This window comes from Podarcis melisellensis (assembly GCF_964234715.1).
Source record: "Podarcis melisellensis genome assembly, chromosome: 3".
NCBI lineage: Eukaryota > Metazoa > Chordata > Lepidosauria > Squamata > Lacertidae > Podarcis > Podarcis melisellensis.
In genome coordinates this window covers 118,602,184-118,617,757 of record NC_138530.1, presented here as the reverse complement: position 1 = coordinate 118,617,757, position 15,574 = coordinate 118,602,184, and the positions used below count along the sequence as shown (strand labels likewise).

Here is a 15,574-nt window from a genome sequence, read left to right as displayed (position 1 = left end):
CATAAAAATAGGCATTTTTAGATGTTTGAGAATGCTCAGCATAAGAACAAGTATATTGGATACACTTTACTTTTGTCAGAGGAACATTTTAAATCAGTGTGTAGGACCGAAGAGGTAGATAAAATGAAGGAATTTATTGCATATGAACTGAGCTTAAAGCTAAACTTAAGCCACACAGAAGGTTGTGAGGAAGAGTGAGGTAGCAGCAAGTTCTATTGTCACTCAGTTTGAAAACAAAGATTCCAAATTTGGAAGGTAAGAAAATCAGTGTTAGATTTGATAGAGTCTGCATAAACTGCAATAAAGTCACCCCCCCCGTCAGAAACGTTAACATAAAGGACATGGAAGAGAAAAACAGTTTGTGACGGGAAGGGGAAGGTTGCATTCTTCTAAAAAATAGTTTCAGCATTAAATGGTGATGCACTGTATGTATGCAGATACTATGCAGAAAACTTGAAAAATATTTTACTAGGTGGATATATTTTTGAGTGGGATGAATTTCAAAGAAGTTCCAAGCAATTAAGCAGTCTGAACTTGTTTGATTTTTTAAAAAATAGAGCTCATCAAACCATTTCAGACTGTTACTTGCCTAAACATTAAAATTAGGAAACCGCTTTCTATTAGGGAGAGGCGTACAAGGGAAACAATCTTTCTATAACTTTCCAAAATAATTTAGACAGCCTAAGAGCCATATTTGAGTGAGAATGTGTTCATCTTGGTCACCGGTGGCTACAAAGTAAAAAGTAATTTGGTAGCAGTTTGGTGAACATACACAAGGTTTGCTCTGCTTTGCCTTATATTAAGAATAATTCACTAGATGCAGAGTTAAGTATGCACAACGATCTAGTGTTAGATTTTAAACAGGTTAGTGGATGTAATAATCTTAAAAATAATTGACCTTTCTGAACAGGATATGTATCTACACACAAAAGATCCTGCAGGTGATAATATCGAATTGTATCAGATGTCAACTACTGATGATTCTCTACTCAGTTTCTGGGGGAAAAACTTTAGAAGCAAAGTGCTTCCAGGACTTTTTTCCCTTTGGTTCGAGAGGTATGCATGACATCAGGTCTGAGGAAATAGGAGGGAAAAGATTCAGTGTCAGGATTCTGCAGAAACCACAAAACCTTTCCATATCTTTTGAGAGAATGAGCTCAGTGCTTGGTCCTCCTGCATCACTTATGGTGTAAATCTTGTAGGCAGGTTTTGAGGAATTACTGCAGAAAAAATCTAATCTAATCCAGACCCTGTGATTGAGGCAGATTTGGAAAGTGTGGGACAGTTCTTTCTAGGCACGACCCACTTTTAAAGGTCCTTGTCCAAGTGCCCTTGCTTTTTTCTGCTCCAGAGCTTTCCCCGCAAAAACCCGCTCTTTAAAGCTCAGTCAGAGCAAATGGCAATCCATGGAAAACCTGAATTGATGTTTGTTCTGATTGAGCACAAAAGAGTCGGTTTTTGTGGGGAAAGCTCTGGGCAAAAAGCCCACAAATTCTCAGAAACAAAAGCTTTTAAACACTGATCTGTGCCTGGGGCAAAAGTGAAGCACTGAGGGGGAATTTGAACCCTGGTCTCCCAGGTCCTAGTCCAGTGCTCTAATCACTGCACCAAACTGGATTGAAAACGAACACATAGAATAGAAAATCTGAGGGAATTCAATACTTATCTCTGTCTTTTGGACAAAATAGAGAAACAGTTTTGAAGTTCAAGAAAAATGAAAAAAGCTAGCTCAAATGGATCAGATACTATTGACATTATCCAATGAAACATGAGTGACATATATTATCCCTCAAGTTCTCCTGTTTTGGAGAATTGGTGCTTAATTGCTCTGTGGTATGACTACCACTCAGGTTTCAGGATGAAAAAGGCTCACTTCTATGCAAACCAAGCCTTTATTGCTAATAATCATAAATGAGATTTGCATGGTTTACAGCAGCATGCATATGATTGTAAGAAATTGTAAATAAAGTTTATGGCACTCTATTTGAGCAGAAATAAGTTGCTGGGTTTGGCGAGAAAATAAAAGATAAAATAAACTCAGAGCAGAGATTGAAGTGAAGTGTGAGGAGAGCAAGATACTTTTTTCTCAATAAATAAAGTTTATTTTGCTGTGTGCTTATGGCAGCTTTGAAGAAATGTAGTCAACTCCATCAAGTGAGGTTAAGTAAAGGAGGGCATAAATGAAAAAGAGATAATAGATGCTATAGATAGTCCTAATGTCACACAATGCAGATGCAGTATATGTATGAAAAGCGTAATAAGAAAATATGTATATTGAAACATGATGTTTCAGTTAACTGCAGATTTAGAGGCTGTTCTGAAAGTGAGCATAAATGCTCATGTTATGCTCAGGAGAAATCTACATATGAAAGAGGATTAGTTTATGGTCCTATGGGATATATTGCGGGTTTGAAATATGGCATATTCTAAAAGCAGGTGAAACAGATAATAGTCAAATTTGATAGGGCTGCTGAACTAGAAAGTTGCTCCATAACTGAGGTTGAGTTTCCATTAATAAGGGACACACATGTTGTGAGGAAACAGTTTCCTCCCGTAACATTATATGGTCTACCATTCATAAGTCTCAGGGACTTTCTTTTAACCGAGAAGTGCTTTTCAAGGCAAGCGTGAGTTTTGTAGCTTTATCTAGGCTATGGAAGTTAACTGGTCTACATCTACTGGCATGTGATCCTTTAAAAATACCCTGTGGCACAACGTGCATAGATGATGAATACAATAGACCTGCACAGTTGATTCCCACCTCATCTGCTTCTTCTAGAAGGGCCACCAAACAAGGGACAGACTGTTTCGCCCTCTGTAAGTCAAATAGGAAACTGGGCCAAAACCCTAAAATGTGGTGTTGAAACCACAGAATGTGGGGAGGCACTTCCATGGGATTTCTATAATAACCCTGGAATATTCAGAATTATTTGGGCCCAAGATACCTTAAGGACTACTTAATCCATGGGTAGGCAAACTAAGGCCCAGGGACTGGATCTGGCCCAATTGCCTTCTCAATCCGGCCTGCAGACGGTCCAGGAATCAGCGTGTTTTTACATGAGTAGAATGTGTGCTTTTATTTAAAATGCATCTCTGGGTTATTTGTGGGGAATAGGAATTTGTTCATTCCCCCCCCCCCCAAGATCTAAGGGACAGTGGACCGGCCTCCTGCTGAAATAGTTTGCTGACCCCTGACTTAATCCTTTATATCCCTGCCCAATCAGCAAGGCCTGGGGGGGGGAGTCACAGTTAGTGGTCCCCCATAGCTTGTATCCCCCAGGAACTTTATGGAACTTTATAGTTTTATGGAACTTCCTTCCAGTTGAGGGCAGGCTGGTCCCTTCTCTATTGAACTTCAGCTGCCAAAGAAGGCTTTCTTTATACCAGCAGGCATTTCAAGTGAAGTTTGCATTTATAGTTTTAACTGATTTTTATTTTTTTGTATTGTATCTTTGTAAACAGCTTAGAGACTATTACAGCTAGGCGGTGTTTAAATAAACAAATTAGCAGTAATTTCAAAATAAGCAACATTTAAGCAAATAACATTTAACATTTTAGTTGAATTCTGTCATTCACCTTAATTGCTACTATTACTAATGGTCTTGCACACTTTAGTCAGCTATGTTGCTTCAGTTGCCTGGGGAAGGGAAAAAATAGTAATTTTTAATTATGCTGAATAAGGCATTGTGAATGTCTGAATGGAACAGCACTAACTTGATTATTTTAAAGCATGCACACATTGTTCATGGGTTTTGATTTGCTATTTTTCATTATGTGGTGTTTGCTCTTGTATACCTGCAAACATTGTGGTTTTCTTTGTTTACTCAGATGAGTGCTACTGGATCTAGTCCAATGTCGACTATTGCTCCATCAGGCAGCGGAAGAGGGACTGGGAAATCAACAAACTTTACTCCTGAACTGCAAAGTATGATGTAAGTATCCCTTTTCTTTCCATATCTTACTACATTCACAATTCCACATAACTAGGAAGCAGAATTAATAGAGGGCAGGGCAGATTTGTCCCATATATGCTCATTAATTAATTTTGCTCATTAATTAATTAAGTTTGGAAATGGTTTTTTGAGATTTATTAAGTAACTTAGCCGGCACTCTTGTTGTTGGATTTGAAATCACATGTAGCTAAAATAAACTTACATATAGGAAATATAGGGTATGCTATATATTTTTCACTGTATATTATAGGGTGCTTGATCCTAGGATTGGAATGAATATTTTCTGTTCGTTAAATTACCTTTCTTTCTTTTAAAAAATGTATTGTATTTTAGAGTTGCTTTTTCATGATGCACAGTGGTATGTTGTGATAAAATAATGCTGTTTGTGACAGAATTAACATGTGGACCATTTGGAACTGATTAGTCTTTGCTCTTGACAATAAGAATAATTTCTTACAAAGAACAGAAATTTACTGTAAAATGACATAGTGATGCAGTTCTAATTTGTGACAAGACTGGAACATTGTTGTTGTTTTATCTCGGAATACCTAGATTTTCATAAAGTCGTTGGCTTCATATTTTTAAAATTCCATAATTGGGAGGATTCCATACTTAAAGCTTGATTAGTTGCCTTCTACAATGGGCCAGGCTACAAATCTTGATTTGGTGGAAGGCAACCTATTAATCAGGGAGGCTGACCTGCCAGCACATGCCATGTTTTCTTTTATATAAATCCAAGATGTATTGGTCTGCAGAAAGTGGAGAGAACTCAAGCTAATGAGTTCTTTCTCTATGGATCATTATTTCTGATTTATCAAGGAGTTAAAAGAGAATGTTCAGCATAAGACTTAAGATTTTACTCTTCTCTCAGAACTGCAGATGGAGAGCAGGGCAGGTCCATGTTTGTATTGCATTTGTTTAGTTTTATTATGAATGTACCCCCCTAACTCTTTAGTGATAGTAATTGGCCATGCACCTACATAATTTGCTGCTATTGGGAGTGCTGTACACCAGTTATGGTGCTTGATTTTGTATAGCAATGAGGTAATATGCTTAAAGAATTTTTACACCCATCTGCTGGAAAAGAATTGTATACACTTTTAAAGCTGGGATAAATGTCTTCTTGTCACTCTAAAGAACAGCATCTGTCTTCAAAGAAGCTGACAATAATTATAACCATTCAAAGCTTATTCTTTTTCAGTAAAAAGTTCGGTTATGTCAGAATTACTCATGTAAACACAGTTTGGACCACTTGGACTGCTAATGTATGTTAGCCTCAGAACTAAATTAGGTTTGAAAGTGGTGTCGTTATAAATAGATATAATGCCAACTGACACATTGTCATATTTAGGGGCTGAGAACAGGCACCTGGAGATATCGCCCAAATGTGTCTGGGTGTGACTGAGTCTGTAGTTATTCAAAACAGATAGCCATTTTGGATTTACTTTTGGAAGGAAGAGCAGGGTGCAATGTTCTGGCTGCTCTTAGCTTTCTGCCTTTTTAGTGCTAGAAGGCAGAAGATGGTGAATTTAAACCACTGCGGCTAGTATCAAGCTTTGGAAAAATAGGTTGCTGCTGCTCTCTCAGCAATAGTTTGGTTTCTGTGGGGGCAAAGGCCATTGGTATTGTCCAGAACAGTGAATGGGTGATTCCTCCCTCCCTGACTAATTACTTAGAAGCCTTTAGAAGTGAAGTGTACCTGGCTCTTGTCCAGTGGGTCTTCTTTTTTGGGTGGCAGGATTGTATTGCCATCCATATCTTTATTCCTTGTTACATATTTCTTAGTCTTGAGAAGTTAATGTTTCCTATCCCAGTAGACAGAAGTTATACCAGCCTTGAACACCTGGCACGTACAGATATTACTACTTGCTGCAACTGTGGGTGTACACCAGCCTGTGTGCAGTGGCAATTGCCATGCAGTACCCAAGCAGTTGTGGAATTATTTCCAAAAATCACACGAAAGAGGATCCTCTTTGTGTCTTAGAATGCTTGCGCACTGGCTTATTCTTGGCTGTTTGGTAGAGGGCGTCTCTGCATGACAATTTCTAAAATACTAAAGCAGAGAGTTTCAAAGTGCATCAAAAGCACGTCATGTATAGTAGTAGCACAGAGAAAAGCTCATAACGGGGTTCCATAATTTAGAAGTTCCATTTTTTTAAAAAAAACAACTTTGTGACTGACCTGTATGTCAAGGACTGTGATCCAAACACCCATTGCCCCAGGTATTCAGTAGCCTGCACATAAATATCCAATTATATGGGAAACCCAAACACTATTGGCATAGTAGCACTTAATCAGTGCCATGCTGGAAGAAATATGCCACAGCAAAATATGTCAGTGGGAAACTCTAGGATACACTCATAAAGTTTCTATGACTTAAGTGAGGCTCTGACGCCTTGCTAGGAAATGATACAATTATGTTTCATTTCAAATAAATTTTTTATCTTAGGTTTCCCTTCCCTTGGCAATTCTTGGACTTTTTAAAGTTTGTTTCCCTAAAAGCGTTTATCTAAATTGAATAATTCATATTTTGATATTCAGACTGGGAGGAAATATAACAGAACATTACTTGGGCTTGGAAATCAAGGAAAGAACACGAGTCTAGTGAGCTGTTGTAGGCCAAACTGATTCTTTGGGCAAGTAGCAGAGACGCTTTTATTTTTATATAATTGCTGACTTCCCGATTAAGCACTTTCTTAACTCCCCTCCCCGCCAATATACACACAATTCCTGTCAGTGCAGAAGTTATTATTGGCTATGTAAGTGAAGACCTAGGCATCTTCATACTGTTTTGGACCTAGTGCTGTTTCTACTTTTAAAAGCAATCCAAACAAGTAGACTTTGATTCTGAGATACATTTCACCAACTCTTCTGTTGACTTCACTGGAGCTGGTGGAATTCTTCCAGTAGGTTTATTTGTGTGCATTTTTCTTGAAAAAAATATACTATTAGCAAATAATAATTACATGTCAGGAATAGACTGTGGACATAAATATTAAAATTGTTTCCTTTGGCTTCTGCTCTATAATAGGTTGCCACAAGAACTTATCTAGAATCCTTCAGGAACTTAAAAAAAACTGCACCACGTAATTTACAGGCTACTTCAAAAATGCATTTATTTGAGGTATATTGATTTCACTGAAACCTTCCTCCATCTTTGCATCATTAGGAAGCAATATTGTTCTGTATAGAACTAATTTTGATCTTGTTCACATACGATTGACCATTAGTTTATTTTAGGCCTGTTACTTGCCAGACCTGCTAGCCACCCCATTACTTAATTACTTACAGGCCAAGTTTGGACAAAAAATTAGGGTTTGATTAACCATATTGTGCACAAGCTTCAAGCCGGTGAATGCAGGTCAAAGGCTGCTACTTCCATTCTCTCTCAGTTGAAGAGGGGCCAAACCACAGAGCGGCTGGCTTAGCTAGCGTCATGTCTGAACCAGCACTCGGGGCTTGTTTCTTCAAACAAATCACAGCTGGGAAGCCAAGGTTTGTTCTTGGCTTCTTGATATGAAGGACACCTGGCTTGCCAGTAATGCACCTCAAATGTTACAAGAAAGGAGATTCCAGCTGAACATCAGGAAGACCTTTCTGACAGCAGGAGCGGTTTGACAGTGGAACAGACTCCCTCAGAAGGTGGTGGACCTTAAAAACTTTCACTGGAGGTTTTTGAGCAGAGGTTGTATGTCATGGATTCTTTAGCTGAGAGTCCTGCATTGCAGGGGGTGGATGACCCTGGGGTCCCTTCCAACTATACAGTTCTATGATTCTGTGAGCTAAATATTTGGCTCCATGGCTGCAGTAACCAATCAAGGACACAGGGCATAGCAGCAAAATATCTGTGACTGGATTTCATGCTGTTTTTAAAATAAGTTTAAAAGCAACTGGGGGTGCTCCATTTGGGACTGCAGCAGTTTGGAAGATGTACTTTAACTCTTCCCTTGTGCTGGTTTGATGATTTAAAAAAACCCTCCCCCCACTACTATTTCTCTTGTGGGATGAAATGTACACTGAGTGATGAAACCAAATAAAGAAGTTCAAGTGACTTTTCTGATTCTCTCCCTCTTGTTTTGCAGTACAATTTTGGCAGGCATCTGCTAGCAGAATTACAATTTAATGATTAGTCTTCAATTGTCATTAATTGTGTACTACAGGCAAAATGTGTGGGCATTAGTAAAGTAAAACTCAAGCCATATTTGATTCTACTGTGTTAAAAGGCTCCAGGTTTTTAGTCTTATTTCAGATTGTCTTTTCGTATTGAAGCATCACATTAATAAATGGCAAATATAATGAGAGTATTTTGTGCTTTCATCAAGCTGATTATATGATTATATTATAATCAGCAGGATGAAGCCACAACATATCCATCCTACTATGCTAATATTCCTACAACAGAGCCCTTTGTAGAGATGGAGGTGCTGGGGTGTGTATGTCCTTTGGCGCAGGCATCCTTTTGCTCCTGTGGAGCTGCCCATTAATTGACGTGAATAGGAAAACTCTTCTAAGTAGCAAACATCTATGTGCAAATTAATTTCTTCACCTGGAAGGAACCGCTGAACGAGGGCATGTGGCTGTTAAGTCATGGCCAAGGTGGGGTTTGTTTGTTTTTTCAGGCAGAGGGCATCTTCCGTGGGGCTCATGGCAATGGTGGGCACGGACAGAGGAAAAAGTGGGCAGACCAACTCTCACGTGTAGGCAACAACCCAGTCAGAGGTTTCTGTAGAAATGTGGGCACACACATCAGTCACCCCCACCTTGATGTATGTGGACTGGCACATTCCAGCCAGGCAGAAGGCCCTGAGGAGCATGTGAGGGTTATGGCCCGGGGTGAGTTAAAAGGCTAGAGAAAGGCCTGGAGTCAGACTGCCCTTGCTCTGAGGTTCCCCACCCATGGGCTAGACCAGCCTTTCTCCACCGTGGGTCCCCAGGTGTTGGACTGCATCTCTCTTAGGCAGCAGGGACAGGGGTCAGGGATTATGTGAACTGTAGCTCAAGAACACCTGGGGAACCTGAGGCTGAGAAAGGCTGGGTTAGACTGAAGTTGCTTAATGACAAGGAAAAGAGAATGGGGGACTGTTAAGCTATCTGCTGTTTATAATAGTAGTTACCATATTTGTGTTAACTGCATTTTACGTTATAAAAAGTTGAAATCCAGATGTAATGAACTACATTTTGTTGCCATTAAAATATATATATACTGTACATTAAAATCAATTGGAGATGGACAGAGGCTAATATAGTCAATTTAACATTGGATTAATATGTTTTAAAATGTTAGTTCTTCATGTTCTTGTGATGATTAAAACAGTTGTTTTCCTTAAAGTATTTTCATATGCTGAGTTCTCTAACCTAAGAATCTCAGTGTTTTGTCAAAAGGAATAAAAGAACTTCCAAAACGAGGGGCTTGGGTTTCAGTAATTTCTACTGGGGGATTAAGCCAGAAGACGCAATAACATCCAAAACAGAAGAAACATTATCAACTGCTAGAACAGTTTTTGATGCCAAGGAATGCGCAAACATGGGAGCAAACATTATACTAACACATCCAAGACGTCACAATAACTGAAGGAAAGGAAGAAGGGTAGATTACACCAAATAAGAACAGCACAAGCTCACAGCAAATATTACTTGTGCCTTTCAAAAAATTATTGTGTAATACTAAGTATTTGCTTATAGCAACTTCTGCCTTTTTCTCTTGCAGGCTTTTTATTCTTCCCTAGTACTACCTGCTGTTTTAAATAAGAGTTTAAATTATTGGTTTGATTTTTATCATTCATTGATTTTTGTGCATTAAACATTTTGGTAAAGTAAAATGTTCAAGTCCCCCATCCAGTGTAAAAAAAGAATTCTAACCAAAACTGAATGAAGATTCTGGAGTCAGTCATCAATTTGCCGACTTTCTCTTTGTGGTGGGTGATTTCCCAGCAACTTCAGGAAAAGCTTGATCCTTTTAACTTTCTAAAGTAGAGGTAGCCAATGGATTGGATGTGGAACCAGTTCTGACCCACATGGTTACCAGATAGAATTTTTGTTAAGCTGAGATAGGTTTGGCTTAAGTTTTACTCATAGAAAGAAACCCTGTGAAATTCAGAGAGATTTCTTCAAAAATTTGTATGCAGTGCCTCAGTCATATCAATATGCATATTTTCCATGCCTGTTGTGGAGCATTTATGACTAGGTAGTGACTTTATTGTGCAGATTACCCAGAAAATAGCTTGGTCGTGGAGCAAAATATACTTCAACTATGAAAACGCATAGGTTGCCAACCCTGTACCACTGACAACCCATCTTCTAGCTTGGATGTGACCTTCTGTGCTCTAGCTTTGCTAATTCCTCATTATGCTTCCTAAAATTGAAACCATTGAAATCTGTATGTCATTTTTGTTATGTCCATCAGTAACATCATCTCCCTCTCTCTCTTGAGTTAATTTTGGATAACGTTGGAAGGAAATGGCAGTAATGATCTTGCCCATGAGAGTGTTGGTTAGCCAGGCTGTAATTTGAGGTTGTACAGGATTTCTCCATTCCATTCTGTCCTTGTTTACCATGTTTGAACCCAGAAGCTTTGCTGAGACTGCATTGTGCAAAAATAACTTAAAGTCTGAATGAGTTGTTTACGACCTTTTTCTTGTGCTTATAAAGAGACATGGGGTCAGGGAGCAAATTTGCTTGGAATTCCCCATAACATCAACTAGGGTCTTTGGGAACAGGCAAACAATTTTACATGCACATTCATGCAAGTTCACCAGACCTGTTGGGGTGTTGGCAAATTTTGTTTTCCTCTCCAATCTCCTTTTTTGAAAACATACTGTGGAGATCGAACTTTTACAGATAGCAGCTAACTCAGCTGAGATGTGGCTTGCTTTGGTTTAGAGTTGCTTCTCTGGTAGAATGAAAGTTGTGTAGCCTCCACTTGTTCTGGTTCTTTGTCTAACTTCCTTTGTTTCACAGAAACAGTGGACACTTCAACATTGCAATTTTATTAAGCCCCTAACAGAGCTTTAGTCCAGTGCTTGCTGTCCTGAGTGTACACAGAGGTACTAAGTCATACCTCCTCAGCAATGAATAGAAACCCAGGTCTCTGCTCGTTCAATGCTCTCTCAGTTCTGTTTTTAAAAAACCACATGCGCACGCACAAACAGTGAATGAGTTGTGAAAAAACTAACATTTTTTAGGCACCACAAAAGGCTTTAGCCCTGTGCATACTCTCAGGAACAAGCCTCACAGAAGACAACACTTACTTCTGAATAAACTGAATAGGATTGTGTTAGTAATACCAGTGCTAGGAAAGTTTATCTTAAAAAGGAACAAAATAGTCCTGTTCAAGCTCATCCAAATGCACCTTTTTGTACTTAATAATATTTGCCTGACACACACCTCTTAAGGGCACAAGAGTGCTTCTCTCCCTAATCCAAGCAAAGGACACCAATTAAGAGTAAAAAGAAAAGAAAACACATAACTTGGGCAACTTGATAATGTATTTTTAAATGTAAAAATATTTAAGCATCTATATTCGTAGAAATGTAATAATCTGAGTGCTGGGCTAGGGGCTGGAAGACTAGGGTTCAATTCTATACCCCCTTAAATGAACACAGTATGGCTTACTGCTCAGTAAAAGGAGTAAGATTATGTTAGTAATCACAGCTTAATGATGCCTACTCCTCAGTATAGTTGACTATTACATGTGTGAAACTGTATCACTCCAATGGAGAAAACAGCACATACTCGATTCAGTAATATTCCTTTATATTTCAGCCACACACCTGGCTTATTCCCTGGTATGCAAAAAGAACCTCCTTGATTGGCAACCATGGGTAATAATCATTGGCTAAAGATCTCCAGACTTTATCACCCCCCCCCCCAAACTTTAAGCTCCTATTGCTCAGAGAAAAAGATACGGCTGGTGGGGAAAAACAGGAAGTCAGAATCTAAAAAACCCAAACTTTTCACACCTTATGATCACTTCAAAATACTTTGGAAGCAAGTTCCCCCAGTGCTCCACTGGGGCAGGCACCCAGACCGTCACACAAAGGGAAGGATTCACCTAACAAATCCCTTCGGAGGAAGTAAGGACTGCTCCCCCCCCCGCGCACCCCTCCAGATGAGCTATGAAGGGGTCATAGACACCCCCAAAGCACAGGAAAGGGGGGATCATTCTGCTTGCCAAGCTGATTTGCTTTTGCAGACAGAACAGTGGTAATAGTGTGATGCTGAATTCTTTAAGTTGTCTAAGTTTCTTGAATTTAATAAAAGAAGGTATTTGCCTAACTTGGAATTCCTTCACCTTTTGATCAACTGCATCTACCTACTCAAAGCTGCGTCTGGAAGTATGCAACCACCCCACACAACCCCTGCTATTCAGGTTACCAGTGCCAGGGTCCCTCTGTTATCAACTACGCTCCTTCCCCCTTATGAAATACACAGTCCTGGACTCAGAAAGAAAATTAACTTATGGTCCTCTTCAAACTACTGCTAAGTTTTTTGTTTCCTTAAAAACAGTGAATATTCCTAATGGCAGTTAATTAATTTGCAGAAGCCCATATCAAAATTTAATATACGTAAAATAAATAAATAAAACAAAGAAATAAAAAAAACTAAATAAAACAGGGCAGTCCAAGCCAGGAAGACACCAGATTCCTCCCTGCCCTTTTATCATGCCAGCGAAACATTTATGGAGGCAGCTTGCCACCAAGAGTCTCCTTTCCTCCTCTGACTATAAAAACCTCGCAGTCCAGCCGCAAAACCAGATTCTGCTCCCCCCCCAACTCCCATGCCAACCAAACATCCTTTGGTTTGCTCCACTTGAGGCTCTTTGTGTCCAGCCCTAATGTCGTGCAACTTTCAATGCATTTCTGAGAGACTCCTGACTGGCTAGAGTTTCTTCAAAGAGAAATAAAATCAAAATGGTGGTTCAGGGGCCCTTCCTCCGATGCTCCTGCTGGGATGCATTTTTAAAAAACATGCAAACTTAGTAGTTATATGGTGTATTTCAGATATTCAGAGTGCTTCCTTTTTATAAATTTAGTAATATGTAAAAGTATTGCAGACAACCCAATTTGCCTGTGTACACCTGCAGGCCATTTTCGGACCCAGAAGAGGACGTAATGGGGCACTTGGCCAACGCACACAATGACCTGGAACACAACCCCAGCACAAACTGGGGATTGCCTGTAGTTGCATACCAGTTTTCCCAAATTAAAACGCCTCCAAGTGCACCCGAGGTCACTACCACCCTAGGGCACTAAACTATACCCCAGCCCAGGAGTCTGTTCAGCAGCCTTAGCTTTTGTAGCTGGAGTCAGTCCAGGCCCTGCCCTCCCAGGCCAGGTGGGAAAAGGCCTGCAAGGCAGGGAGCAGCTCTTCCCAGACTCACAGCCAAGATGGTCTCTGGCCACTTGTGAAAATAGAAATGGGGGAGAGACTAATAATGTGCATTACCCCGAGCGTCTTGGGGAAATGGGCATAAATGCAAAAGATACTTTACTGATCACAGTTATGCTGAAGTTGCTCTGGGGCCAGCTGCTCTGCTGGCCTCTGCACTGGCCCCTCCTTACCCTTTACAGGCGGACTGAAGTGAAGGCTGTTCACTCTGGGTCTGCCCCCCTTGCCCTGCCCCTCAGGCCGCCACGGATAGGCTACTTCAAACCCAGAAAAAGCAGCCTTGGCAGTCATTGGCAGCAGGGCAGCAGTGGCCGGCGGAGCGGTGTGGCTGCCGGAGGAAGGCGGCGGGCATGTGCTGGGCCGCCAACTTTGCCCACCATGGGACTGGTGAGCGGCTATTTCCCCTCACATTGTTGCAATAATTTTTCTCCCTCTTTTTTATTTTTTCTTAAAGTAAAAGTTGACATCAAGCCATGACATTGCATACCGGCATATGCTTCTGTTCTCTCCCTTTTGTTGTATAAGGGGGAGCAGCAATTGACACCCCCTCATCAGTCATGGCGCAGAGTATCCCAGGCCAGTCAAGTTATTTGGCACCTGAGGCAGCAAATCCCACAAGTGCATCTCTTTTCCACTGGCATCCAAAGTGAAATAACAAATAGAATATCATGCAATTTATTGCCCATTCCTAGCACTCAGTGCCACCTGCAGGGCTAGCCCCCTCACTTGGCCTACCGATAGGCCTGGAAGTGCTCTCTTCTGGGTGATAGTGTTCATCTCTAACTTCTTTTGGTGCAGTCTGCTTTTCTTCCAGATCATGTGATTTTTTTATACATAAAAAATAATACTTGTTATCATTTTCAGTCATTCTGCCACCCCCTTTTTTTGGGGGGGGAGTCACTGACTTTCTAGTTCTAAAAATAGGTTTCAGTAAGGGAAAATTGTGCTGACCCATAGTCTTCAAGGGTCGTTCATGGAAGGGGACCCTTAAATAATCATTCTTTTGTTGAGTCAATCCTGCATTGTTAACAGATGTTCCATTGTCTCCCCCGATCATGATTCAGAGTCACTGGTGAAAAAATACTTTGAAGTGCTGTACAGAACAAAACTTGAGAACCAAATCCTCTTGTAACATAATTAGTTATGAATCAATTTGTATTTGTTACATGGAGCTGAATGCAGAGTCAGAAGTGTGCGTAATAGAATCATGCAACTTTGCGCTTGTGAGTAACAGGCTGGCTTTGGTTTCAGAGTACAATGCACTTCTTTGGCTTTAATTAGCTCGGTGCACGAGTTAACGATTATACCAAATGCCAACCTTCTATAGCTCTTCTGGTGCCCAGAGGACTTTACATCTTATCGAATATATTTAATGACAGCTCCATGAGGCAGATCATTTAGTTTCCCATTTTGCAGATGGGAACTGAAGCTGAGGCACAGCAGCGAAGTCACCCTCTGAGTAAGATGCCAGGTCAAGGCAAGCACACTTAGGCACACTGATATTTTTGTTGGTGTTTCAAGGCATTGCTCTTCTGTCATGAAAATGTGTTTAAAAGGCTGATATCCTTGTCAGTCTGAACTATTTGTACTTAAATAATCACATTGGTATCTTAATGATAGGGCTCTATAGGCTACTGCAGTGAGGCTGTAAGTTGCATGATCTGCTGTAATGAGGATTTATGGCTCTACCCTGCCTAAGAAACAAACTAGACATAAAACCAAATAAAGTATGCACTAACATCTCCTTCGCAACGGAATGCTTAGTCTGAACCCCACAAGCCAGCTGAAATGAAAACTCTTCTGAAAGAGGCTCTGGCCAGTCGCTAACAGGGCATTGTGGGCAGGCAATACATGTGTTTCTCTAGGTGCCCTTGTTGGGTGGTGGAAGTATTAAGGGGGCAGGAGCAGCTTGTCTTAAAAGAAATTGGGTGGGCCCTAAGGATACATGCACATGCCCTGAGCCAGGACTAAAAGAATCTTTGCGTTTCACACCTTTCCAGTCTTAACCTTGCCATGTTTCTGTAGCAATTGGAATTAATAATAAAAACCCTCATGAAAGTTCTTCAGCATTTTAGTGTAAATTTTTCTTAATGGACAGATTTTTGTTTGTAGTTTTGACTGATATACACATTTTTGGAAGCAACCTCTCCTGATATAATGCATTTTTGTATGTTATTTTCACTAATATATTCATTTTTTCACATATTTTCCCTTAACATATGCAAACATATAGC

At 40.2% G+C, this 15,574-nt stretch overlaps 2 protein-coding genes across 11 annotated transcripts in view; one reads left to right on the top strand and one right to left on the bottom strand.

The window, feature by feature from the left end:
• SUPT3H (SPT3 homolog, SAGA and STAGA complex component) overlaps positions 1–15,574 on the top strand; it is a gene marked incomplete at its 5' end in the record, with an annotated part of 218,928 nt that overhangs the window by 19,284 nt on the left and 184,070 nt on the right. For both annotated transcript variants that reach the window (XM_081906472.1, XM_081906471.1), the window contains one exon: positions 3,829–3,932. In XM_081906472.1, coding sequence (XP_081762598.1) covers positions 3,829–3,932 — 104 coding nt within the window. Of the gene's footprint in view, positions 1–3,828; positions 3,933–15,574 lie in introns of those variants that run through there.
• RUNX2 (RUNX family transcription factor 2) overlaps positions 1–15,574 on the bottom strand; it is a gene marked incomplete at its 5' end in the record, with an annotated part of 221,344 nt that overhangs the window by 184,999 nt on the left and 20,771 nt on the right. The gene's annotated exons all lie outside the window — the stretch shown is intronic.